Here is a 12,028-nt window from a genome sequence, read left to right on the forward strand (position 1 = left end):
TATAACATTTATGACATCTGCTGTCACTGTGATATTCATATCTTCCAAATGATATGAATAAATGGCGTTAATAAACTTTATCCTATTGAAGTAAGAACTTGACCGCTTCCGATCTTTTGTTAGGTGACATATTTGTCATCTGCTTTTTAAGCAATGCATGGATGAACCATGGGGATGCTAAATCAAGGAGTGCTTATTTAGTTTTTGAAATGGTGAAACTGGTAGTATAGTTAATTTTGCATAGAAGTTCACAAACTTTAGCTTCCCCTGTTTGAAAAATAGATTTTCATTAAACTAATCTCTTGTGAGGCTCATGGCTGAAAAGAAAGCAAGCTTGGATGTAGATTTGGCTCTGATTTTTGTTTGAAGAGCCTTTATGCCTTGAGAAGAAAGCAGGCAATCTGAAGTTCACAGAAGCATTTAATTCTTTGCTTTATCTTAGGAACATTGTGGTTCAAATATGTGTATTCAGTAATAGTATGTAGCGAACACCACCTTAAGCCTTTCACAATTTGATGTCACTAGACATTCAGATAAATAATTCTGTATTTTTTTTTAATATATCATTTAATATATCATTTAATATATCATATTTTTTAATATATCATATCAAATTCACAGTTTCCACTGGGAAAAAGCCTAAGAAAAGTGCCAGCCATGACTCAGCCTTTTTCTCTCTGGGATGATAAGAAACTTTCGGCACTGCCTCTTGCTCTGCAGTAATCAGTGTGGAGCAAAGGCAAAGCAGAATTAACAGGCTCAGCAGCTGCTGTGGGTATAGCCAGTTAAAGAGATGTAGGGTACAGAAGAGGTTATAAAAGGTTGCCCAACCCTGGAGAAGAAAATGAGGAATTTACTACTATTGAAAACTTATTTGTCTGCTTATTTTGAGATCTGTACACTTTTCACTAAAGTCCTTGAAAAAAATCATTAAGCAGAGGAACACAAAGCTATGTAAGTTGTTGAAATTTCCTGTGTGTAATCCAGCTTGAGATCGTGATTCACAGAATACCCTGCAGCAATACCCCCATATCCCTCCTTCATGAATAGAAGTGAGTCACTGTTAATAAATTAATGTGCATCAAACTCCTTGGGCCACATCTGTTGCTTAGATGTGTGGATACTAAGCTTAGCTCGGTTTTCTGTAACCAAGTTGGTTTTCAGAGAAAAATGTGAAAGTGAATGTGTTTACTGTGTAAATGCTGGCTGGAAGTCAAGAAGTTTCTTTTTTGAAGCTTGTCTTGGAATCTTCAGGGACTTTAGCTCAGCCTTACGTTTTTATTAAAAAAAAAATGAAATGAAAAAGACTTTGCTTTCTACTTCTAAAGCCCCTCCAACTCTTTTTTTATCATATTTTTGAATTTTACTTCCTCTGTTGGATTCTTTTGTTTATTTTTGGATATGTGGCTACTTTTGACTGTGTCGGAGTCTCTTATGGCATGTTTCCATACCCCTCACTCCCTGTATGATTTAGTTCTTCCAGCACAAAATTCCTTTACTGTTACAGGAAGGTGCATTCTTCTAGGAGCTTTTGCATTTTAAAGCAGACATTGGATTTGGCTTGACTTTTTTTTTTTTTGGTCATCTTAATTAATTTTGCCTAACACTGGGGGAGTTCTCTACTTTGCTGTTAGTTACTTTTTTGTTGCTTGCTGTGGTGAAGGCAGAATTCTGATGCATATTTGACAAGATCCATGTTTCAAAAGCACTAATTGCATTGATATTGCTGCAGTGTATACCTCAATATGTTAAGGATATAAAAGTGTCATTAATACCTTCAGGATCACGGTATTTACAGCCAGTGCTTTCAAAAGTCTTTAAGGATTGAGGTAGTCCAATTAGACCCCATGGGAACAGCTCGACTTTCATTATTTCCTAGTAGGCACCAGAACTTTTCGCAGAGCTGGATTTATTCTGGATGTCTCCTGACCTGGTGCTCTTTTGAAAGTCTTTGTCTTGGATGGGTGATTAGATTTAGGATGTTGCCTTAAGGTGAAACGTGCAAACAGATTTAGAGGGCAGAAATGGTTGTTACATAAATGTCCATTCTTATGGAGATAAATGGAGCAGTAGTTTGCTGCCTCCCCAGCCGTTACTTACTGGTTGGCAGTTGTTCTGGAGGCCACACAAACATCACGCTTAGCTGATCTTGCACATTTCCTGCCATTTCCCCACTAGGTTTAAGGTAGTGTCAGTCACTAAAAACATGAGCATCTTGAATGGTGGAGGACTTCCTAAAGGATCTGCAGGTGTTGCTTTCTGTATTGCTAATATGTGTAAACACTAGGCATCTACAGCAGAGTCCTCAGCTGAAGAGTTTCTTGCACTATTTTGTCTGCAAGAGCTGCGAAATTGCCCTTTTCCATTTGGCTTAAAATGAAAATGCTCAGAATTGTTTTTGGAATTATCAGATTAAAATCCTTCCTTGTCCCCCAGTGATGTATGTTTGTTTGCTTCCTCAGTTCTTAGTTACACTAAGCTTTTACTATTTTTTGTAAGGGGACATTGTAGGGTAATGCGAGAGTCTGTATTGTAAAACTACATATAATAATAAATTAATAATAAATATTCAGCAGGTTCATTACTTGAGGCAAAGTAGTAAAGAGTAAAGAGTCAGTGCTGAACACTTGCTGGTAATAGCATGCTAATGATCCATTATTCTTTGTAAAACTTTTCCTGTTATCTGATTATGAATATTCTGAAATGAATGTTAATTGCTAATACAATTTGCTGCATGCAGCACCTGGTCTTCTTTCAAAATCTGCCTTTACTCAGTACTGTGGGCAAAAACATAGGCCTTTTCTGTATTTTACTTGCATATTCCAGTCCCAGAATAGAGTATTTTTTGTCATGCTGTAGAAGGATCATTTGAGATGCTTTTCCCGTTCTCTGCTTTTCAATAACATTTCAAAAAAAAATCTAGGATGAGTTTATTATAGCTGGACAACAGATGTAATTGGTGAATTAATGATTCTAACACTTGGATTGTTTCAGGTGGAAAGGATACCATAACATTCAGTGACCCAACCTTGCCTGTTGTACAGCGGTCCAGGTCGCCATTGTTAGCGTTTACTGATAAGCCACAGAAAACTGAAGTACAAGGTGAGCACCTGGAACATACGGAACTTGATGAGAGCTGAGCACTCATTTCTTTCCAAATAAAAAGTAATAAGCTTCCATGCTGGGACAGCAGAAGGCGAAGTTTCAGTGGTCACAGAGATTGACTAAATCATCCACAAGTAAAATGGATAGATGGTCCCAGTACAAATAGCAAAGAAACGACTGAAAAATGACTGTTGAATAGATTGCTCAGGGCTAGGGATCAGGTCTTGCACCTCAAAGAATTTTCCTGCCAGATAACTTGATACTGTGAGAAGTTATTCATGCCATCTATGTTACAGTTAACTACCTCCTGCTCTTTTCCCCTTGGTTAAAATGCTCAGTAGGAAAGCAGTCTGTGGAACTGGCTTAGCACTTTCCTGCATTATAGCTGATATCTAGATGAAAGGCTTCCTGATTGCACATGGTAAATTGAAATACTTGAGTCATTTTCCCAGAGAAATTGACTGCTTTTTTTATAGTCTTGCATGTGTTTTGTTAAAAATCCTTCATCAACAGCAAGCTTTAAGATATCTCCAAAGTCAAGTCTAACTTTATTTGACGGTAGCATAAGGTAGTGTTTTACTGATAACCTTGAATTTGTTTTTCGTTAGTTTTTATTAATGGATGGGAGATGGATTATTATGCTTGCCTATCAGCATTTGGATAAGCTCTTTAATGGGCATAACATTTTGGTGAGTGCAGATCTTACTCGGCTAACCATGAAGCATCATAAACAATGTATTTGTTACTCCTGAAACTGTGGCTTAATTTTATTATCCATGTCATTATCTGATAAAACTTGACAGCCAGACTGATAGGTCTGACTTGATCAGCTGATATTTTTGCTAAAATAAGAAGTGAACCTATAGTGAATAGTTCTCTGGTGAGTAATAATAACTCAAAAACACTGAGGTTGGTATTACAATTTTGATTAAACCTGCCTGTCAGATCTCATCAGACCCTTTTCTGTTGCGTTGTAACACTGCCAAACATTAATTCTGGCTGAAGCTTTCCATGCTGTTTTCTACTTCAGCTGATTTTTTTTTTAATGTTGGCCAAATAACTTTTTTCATGTTCAATTCTGATGATCACATGGTCTGGGTTAGGGGGTTTTTTTTGTTTGTTTTGTTTTTAAAACATGCAAGCATTTAGTACATCTAAAATTAAAAATAATTTGAAATCTGAAGAAAAACATTTCCGCTTAGAAAACACACTGGAGTTTCTGGCCTATTCTAAACAATTCAGTTTCAAATTTCATCTGCTAAAACCAACAGCAACCAAACCAATTATTCTGTTGAGCTTGCTTCATGGTAAAAATTTGCATGCACCATTCCTGCAAAATAATGTAAATGAAGAGGGAACAATACCTGGACCAGAGAGCAAAGGAAGGCTGAGAGGGCTCTGAAGTGATGGGAAGACTAGAGTAGATGAGGGTTGATGGAGTCCAAGGAAGTCTGAGTGAGGAGGCACTTGTGTCTGGCTGAGCACAGGTCAGCACAGTAGCGAGGAGTCAAAATGCTGACAGTGAAAGCAAGGTGTGATGAAAAAGATTGGAACATGGATAAGAAATAGGCAGAGTGAGTGTAAGGGCTAGATAAACAAAGAGGCAGAGAGTAGGAGCAAAGAGCTAGGCAAGGAAGAGTAGAATAAAACAGCCTTGGTGAGGAGAAGGCAGACAAGGATTAGGCCTGTGGCAGTCATGGAAAGAATCCACTCCCAGTAGGTCATCACCCCTCTTCTGCCTCCCCATCCAGTACTATCAGAGAGCCAAGATCAATGACAGAAATGCTGTCATCAAACTGGAGTAGGTTAGGAAAATACGGTTCTCCCTGCACAAACAGCTTGCATTTTTCCTTTGCATGTGGCTCAGTGTACCTGATAAACTGCAGTGAGAACTTAGACAAAACTCACCTCTGTGACGGTTTAAATAAACTGGGGAGCTCTTCAATGGCACGAATGAGCACATGTATACAACCAGATGTGCAGGGGATGCCATAGCTTCTAGCACTAGCAAGAGCAACAAGGATTTCTTCCATTCCTCCTGATTCATTTTCTCGAGGATGTTTGGGGCTACCAATCTTCCCTTTGAAGCCTGGAAAGGAAGCAGTGTGTTTTCAGCTGTAGAGCATGCCCCTGTGCTTGGAGTCATACAGCTCCCCTGCAGTCAGCAGCTGTATGAGGGTGGTACACTGAGTCACCTTTTGTGCCGCTCTGCATAGGGAATGACTGCCTGTTGTTGAGTTTTAGGAGCTTATTGTAATTTTTCATCTATACAATGTACCCCCAAAATCTGGGGGAGCTTGGCAACTGGGAAGAACATAGGAATGTGCTTGTCTGCCTTTGTTTACCAAGCAATTATGCCATTGGCTTAAAAGTATTCCAGAAATTAAAAAAAAAATTATTTTCCTATTAGTTGAATGATCAGTTGAGTGAAAACAGTTGATAAGCAGAATAGCAATGGAATTCTCACATATCTTTAAATACTAGGCCTGATGTCATATCAGTCACTTATTGTCCTTTAAATCCATTGGTATTTGGCGCTAGTTTGGCCCAGGAAACTTTTTTAGCTTTTACACTGACATACGTTCTTTATCAGAACTTTCTATAGTATATCAAATGTTGCTCTAGCTAGATCTACAGATAATCAGAAGGCTTTTTCAAGCTTTTTAAATCTAATCTGTCTACTTATCCTGATCTCATCAAGGCCTGGTTTAGTCTGTACTTGTTATCATTGTTTCAGCTAAGCTGGATGGTAGAAGTCTTTAGGATATACTGTGCAGTTTCTGTGTGGAAATGCACAAAGACATAGTACAATCATATGAATTAAAGACTGTCTTGTGCCACCCAATCTCCTTTTATCCATTGCAGAGGAAGGAGTGTTGTGGGATAGATTGCACTTGAGCATCACAGCTGCTAATGAACAGCTATTCAGACTTTTTCCTCGTTGAGTGCATTGTTCCTACTGTATTGCCTGTGCACTATTTCAAGCATTGCCTAAAGACAAAGTACTATTTTTCTCTGAACTTTCCTCTGGTGTTCTAGTACTTTGAAACAATTTATCTTCAGAAAATTGCAGCAGGGTGATAGGATGTTGTTATCCCTCTGTAGAGGGAGGAAACTAAGGCATGTAAATACATTTTAGAGTCCCTGCTAATTTTAAGTGCCAGTTTGAGGTATGCGATTTTTGGCTCTTTTTGGAGCACTTTAAGTATGTGTGTTCAGAAATACAACATGAGCAGAGCAGTACTGCAAAACAAGCTCCTAAGTTTCTAGCTGAGCACTCAGATAACGAGGATTAGATCCAGTGGTTGATCACCTTTTGAAAGTTACTTTATCCCTGCCTTTTCCACAGACTTAAATTCCAGCCCTACAGAGTAGCATTCCTAACTTCCTTAAGAGTATGTGTTACCTTCACGCCACCCCTTGTCTCTCTCACTCACTCAGCAGCTCCCAAGTTATAAATGAGGCGGGTCTGATAGAGAGAGTGGGCTCCTGCATTGTGTAGCTGTGATCCCTTTCTGCAGTCAGGCTGTCCTGTGCAGTGTGAGGCAGGATTCCTGCATGAGAAATAAGAGTAAATGCTCTTATACTAGAAGGTAATGCATATGCAAGACAGGAGTCATTTTAAGCTGTCAGTGCAGTCGTACTTCTAGCATTTCCTAATTTTTCTTACTTGACTTCACAAGCTTATCTTGAATGATGCTTTTTGTCCTTAACTGAGATGAGGACAAACTCTCTCTTTCACAGAGCTGTTTATTTACTCATTGCTGTTTTCTCTATTCTGACACTTTGTTCACTGTTTGCCTTTTGGTATATTTAAAATTCTTCCACCGCTGCTTACCTGAATTAGAATAATCTGTGTTAGGAGAAGTGTTGGAGGACCAATAAGGTAACTTCATTACTGGATGAAAAGTGAAAAGCTCCCAATAAAAGGAGCTTATGTTAACCCCTGCAAGTGGTAGTGACATGGGGATTAACGTTAAGCTGTACCAAAAATTTCTGTAACTGAGTGCCTTGCTTAGAGTCGATTTTCCTTTGCAAAAGTTTGCCTGACCTGTTGGCTTACAGTGTGCTGTCAACTGTGGCTCTCTTAGAGCTGTCAGTTTTAAGGAAAGACAGGCTCCAAAACAGGTCCAGGTCCAGCAATAAAGTTAGTGTAGATTGCTTTTCTTCCAAGAAATGGGCCTGGAAAGCAGTCTTAGAAATTCATTATGAGGTAAACATCTCCATGGCCTGGCACTGGCAGTGACAGTCTTCAGATCTGGTGTGTAATAAATATCTGCAACTGACTTGAGTATCTTGTTTTTCCATTTCTCTTTCAGCAGAACAGAAGGGAGAACATGGTGAAACTTGTGTTGTTGTTAGTGAATCCTTGGCTCCAGAGGGAACAAACTCAAGTAACAAAAACCAAAATAAACATTTTTATCCTTCATTACCCCAGCTACTGTCTGAGGAAGAAGAAATAAACAAGCTTGGAAGTCAGATAATTAAACTGACAGAGCAGGCAGTTGCAGAACTGGAAGGGAAAAGAGCAGGCACTTCTGCAGAGGAGCAGAACATGGTGGTTGGAGGAGAGCTTAATGGTTCATCTGAGGGAGAGTTCCGACTTTCCAGCCCTGACCCATCTGACCCCACAGATCCCTCAAACTCAGAGAATGAACAAACAGCTGAGACTGAGGCTCTGAAAGACAATGACAAAGCTTCAGAGAGCGATTGTGAAATTCCAGATGAAATAGGGGATCAGAATAGCAGCACCGTGGATGTGGTGCATACTGAGGACCCTGGAAGGCATGGAAGGCTCGGTATTGCAAGTGCACACACAAATAACAGCTTTGAGGAGCTCCCTGAATCTGAAAACAAGAAACCATCTGATCCTGCTGAAAACTCTGAATATTTGGATAACAGTTTGGCTTGAGGTATGAAATCCAGGCCCTCGAGCTTCTTACTGTAATCCTTTTGCAGTGTTTGTGCTCTTGTGTATATGATTGGTGAAACAGTGTGCCGTAGGGTTTATTTTTACATCGAACCATTAATATTTATCTAATAAAGGTGTTTTTCTGTTAGTTTTGGGTACAGTGTACCAAAATTTTAAATTACCTAAAGGGAAGAGTTAGGTTTAATCATGCTATTTTTTTGAAGTTTCTACATAGGTCGCAACAAGTAATGTAAACTTACATCAAAGAGACCAATGCTAATGATTTATTGTCTTATCACTAGGCTTCTGTAACATGAATGCTCCTAATGCTGGCCTGTTATTTTAATGTTTAGAAGTGTAGGAGTGATAAATTGAGAAGCAATTTAAGTCTGCAAGCTTTTTCTTGTTTCTCAGACTATGTTCTCTTTCTCTTTACATATGGTCAGCCTAATTACATCCTTAGAATAAAGTCACTATAACCTTATAGGAAGTTTCTGAAAACCATCCCTGCATGTATATAGTTCTTTCATTACAAACCTTTATATCTTATCAACTCTATAATTTTTCCCCCCCTCCCAGCTCATCTCATGAAAATACAGGGAATTATTGCACTAGATACTGAGAATCCAGTTTAATGAAGCTCTGAAGGACACATTGTCAGAGAAGCCAGAAGTCTTTCTGTGAGAAGCGGCAATGCTGTTCCAAAGCAAGGAGAATAGCAAGAGGAGAACCAGTGATACTCTGTCCACCTGCTTGGCACTCTCAGTTACTGGAATTGCATTTCTCAACCTACAGGAGGAGGAACAGCCCTCAGGCTCAGTAACGGGTGGTAGATTTCAGCCTACTCCACCTGTGCCCTCCTTTTCAAAGGAATCAGTGTCTTTTTATCTTATGTTTTGGAACTAAAGATAACTTTCTTCCTCGTTTTGCCAGTCTGTGGTGTATTAAAAGGTTTATTTGCATTTTGTTGCCACTTTCTTAAACTTCTTCCCTTGATATTTAGTCGTAGGAAAGCTTATTCCTGTAACAACTGGGGAAAAGAGAGGCTGCTGTGTCATTCCCTACATCACTCCTGATGCTGGAGCTGTGCCACTCTGCTCCTAGGAAGGCAGCAACAAGGGGATACTTAACACTGAAGTAAGCAGCTGTTGGAGAAGGGGAGGCACGTCCTTCCTCTCCTGTTTGTAGCATAAGGAATAGACTCCGCAGCTGTGGAGCTTCTATGGGCCAGCAACCGTCAAGGCAATTTATCTGCTGGCTTGGGACCTAATTGTCTGTAAATGTTCATTTCTCACTCCTAGAACTTGAAACCAATCAGAGAGAATTAAACCAAATTTAATAAAATACTACTAATAAAAGGGAAAATCCCTCCCAGATTGAGTCCTTCTTTGACAAATAACTGCCAGCTGCAAATTTTTACAGCCCACTTGTCAGCTACTGAATAAACAGAGTTTATATTAGAGATACTGACAAACTCTTCTGTATAAGGAAGATGAGCTAGCAGGTGCTGCCATAATCAAGGTGTCAGAGTCCATGAACAGTTTGTATTCAGCAGAAGAAAGGCTGTATGTAAATGATTACACACAAATATAAGGAATGATAGTGGGAAGGTGAAAAATGTGGCTTGTCTCTGTTCTCATGTGTTTTCCCTAGCAGGTGCATTTGTGTAACTCTTTCAAGTGCCTGTCTGCAGGCAGTAAAGCCAAACTCAGTGCTCCTCAAATATGTTTCCTTTCTCTTTAAAGGTAATTTGACATCACAGCATTTCACTGATACTAAGCAGCAGCCCTTAGGAACAAAAGCCATCTGTATATTTAAGTGTGTTAGGAACATGAAGCAGTAAAGTTTTTTTTTTTCGTTATCCTGATCACCATTTAAGTTCCTCATTACCTGAAAAAAAACAGGAAGAGTTTAAGTAGGTGAAAGAATGTTATACTGTTCCCATTAATTGTAACTGACTGTGGTATTGACTCATTTATATGACAGTACTGACAAGTCAGAAGAGAAATAGCTGCAGGAACTGAAATCTCTGGGAGAATATGGCAGGATTTTTTCCTTTAATGCTTGAATGTCACATGAAGTAGCATTTTATTCAAGATGTATTCTTTTCCATCTTTCACAGACTAATCCTGTGCAGGGCTAAATATCAATGCAGACAGAACAGAGGCAAGCGAATGAGAAGGTCAAGACTTCACATAGCTGAGCTCTGAAATGTTCAGGATGTTATGTTGTTTTCCTAGCCCACAGTTGTGTGAGTATCTTGCTCCATGTCCCTTAGCAGCCAGTTAATGCTATTAATTAATGAGGAGTTGGGTGCAAAAATTCAGGCAGGTAGAAGCAATGCTAGGCCAACAGCTTTTTAGTGACTCATTCATTGATTCTTTTTGATCTGATGTTTTTGTTTTGTTTTTTTTTTCCTCAATGAGAATGTAGTGGTGTACAGCCCAACCATTACAACATCTTGGTAACTATCCTCATACTGTTCTCCCTCTTAGATGCCATTTTCACACCCTTGCAAACATTAAATTCCAGTGAGATATCTAGCTCTCTGGAAACCTCATTTGTAGTGATATGTCACTGCTGCAATCCTATCCCCCTCCGTTCTGCCCTAGTGAATGTGTATTCTAGCTATGTTTTTAGCCTTCTCCCAGGAACACAACACTTCAAAGCCAGGAGACTTGTAAAAAAACAGACATCTTTGCTGCACTGTGTGATAACCAATTGAATATTTTTGTCAGTATCTTCCTTGGATATTGCTTTATTCAATATTGTTGCACTATAAAAATGATGATCTTTTTCCCCTGGTAAATTAATTAGGGTTTTGTTGTGGAATCAACACTACTGGGGGGGGACAGGTGCTTTTTGGGGTTTTCTTTCTATACTTGATTTTCCTTTTTCTAGGACTTCAGAAATTCAGAAATAACATCCAAACATATAAGACTGTTTGGTGTTGGGTTCTGGGGAAGCAAACTGGGAAGGGAATGTTGTGAGAGGGGTATGGAAAAGATGCATTTCACAAATTGATTTTAAGGATGTTGTCTCACCTAAAAGTAGGTTCATACGTTATCTGTGAGAAGGATTTTGTTTGAAAATATGATGTTGTGGTTATTTGAAAAACAATGTTCCCTGAATTTGTAAAATAAGTGTGTGAAAATGACAGATTAAGAAGCATCTTTTAGACTGCTGCTGCTTTTTATAAGTGAGGCTATTTTAAGCATATGGGAATTTGTATAATAAAGACAGTGGAATTTTGTTAATCCATATGAGCTCAGGAATGTATTTCAAAATCTTAACTGAGATTAAGTTGAAAGTCTGTTACATTTCTAAAAGATAGGATTTTGTTTACCGGCTTCTGTTTGTAGTTTTACTTTCTAAATTATGCAGTTTAATTTATTTGCAAGCATCTTTTGTTGCTGCCTGGATTAACTACACCACATAGTTCAACTGTATTAATACATTTTGTCATCTTTAATAAAAGCATTTCCTGATAGGCTTGTTCTACCTGCTTATTTTCTTTTCTCGGCATCAGATGAATAATAGTTATGAGGTAGTGGTGTAGTGTTCTGAGTGAGTTGTATTATAATGAAAAATGTAAAGCTTTATTGAGTGAGAGTTTTAAGTTTGAAAATTATCTGACTTAAATCTTGTCACTTCTCCCAGTCTAAATTGACTGATTTACTTCCAGCATTCTTGTATGAAGAGACGCACACAGTATTTTTTGGCTTTGAAAATAATACTAATCTCTGATCTGCTAACTTTATCATCATCGTCTAAGCAGCGTTAAAACTTTTGTATGCATCCTTGTTACTAACAGGCACAAAGTAGAGGCTTTAGAGAATTTTGCTGGGGAGTGGTGGTAAACTGGAATGTTTCTTTTAAGTCTGCTTTCAGATGTGAGCAGTGACTCAGCTGTGGCCATACAGACAATTTAAGATAGTTAAGAAGCTTATACATGTTTTGAATAAAACCTGAAAATTCAAGTAGAATAACATAAAGGATCTAAAGTTTAAA

General features: G+C 38.6%; 1 protein-coding gene across 5 annotated transcripts in view; it reads left to right on the forward strand.

The window, feature by feature from the left end:
- Positions 1-12,028, forward strand: part of CCDC149 (coiled-coil domain containing 149) — a 457,725-nt gene that overhangs the window by 42,552 nt on the left and 403,145 nt on the right. For 2 of the 5 annotated variants that reach the window (XM_069856212.1, XM_069856214.1), the window contains 3 exons: positions 2,995-3,102; positions 7,425-8,018; positions 8,597-11,956. In XM_069856212.1, coding sequence (XP_069712313.1) covers positions 2,995-3,102; positions 7,425-8,017 — 701 coding nt within the window. In that variant the 3' untranslated portion in view covers position 8,018; positions 8,597-11,956. Of the gene's footprint in view, positions 1-2,994; positions 3,103-7,424; positions 8,019-8,596; positions 11,958-12,028 lie in introns of those variants that run through there. The other 3 variants (XR_011337381.1, XM_069856213.1, XM_069856216.1) reach the window with 3 other exon arrangements.

This window comes from Phaenicophaeus curvirostris, chromosome 4 (genome assembly GCF_032191515.1).
Source record: "Phaenicophaeus curvirostris isolate KB17595 chromosome 4, BPBGC_Pcur_1.0, whole genome shotgun sequence".
NCBI lineage: Eukaryota > Metazoa > Chordata > Aves > Cuculiformes > Cuculidae > Phaenicophaeus > Phaenicophaeus curvirostris.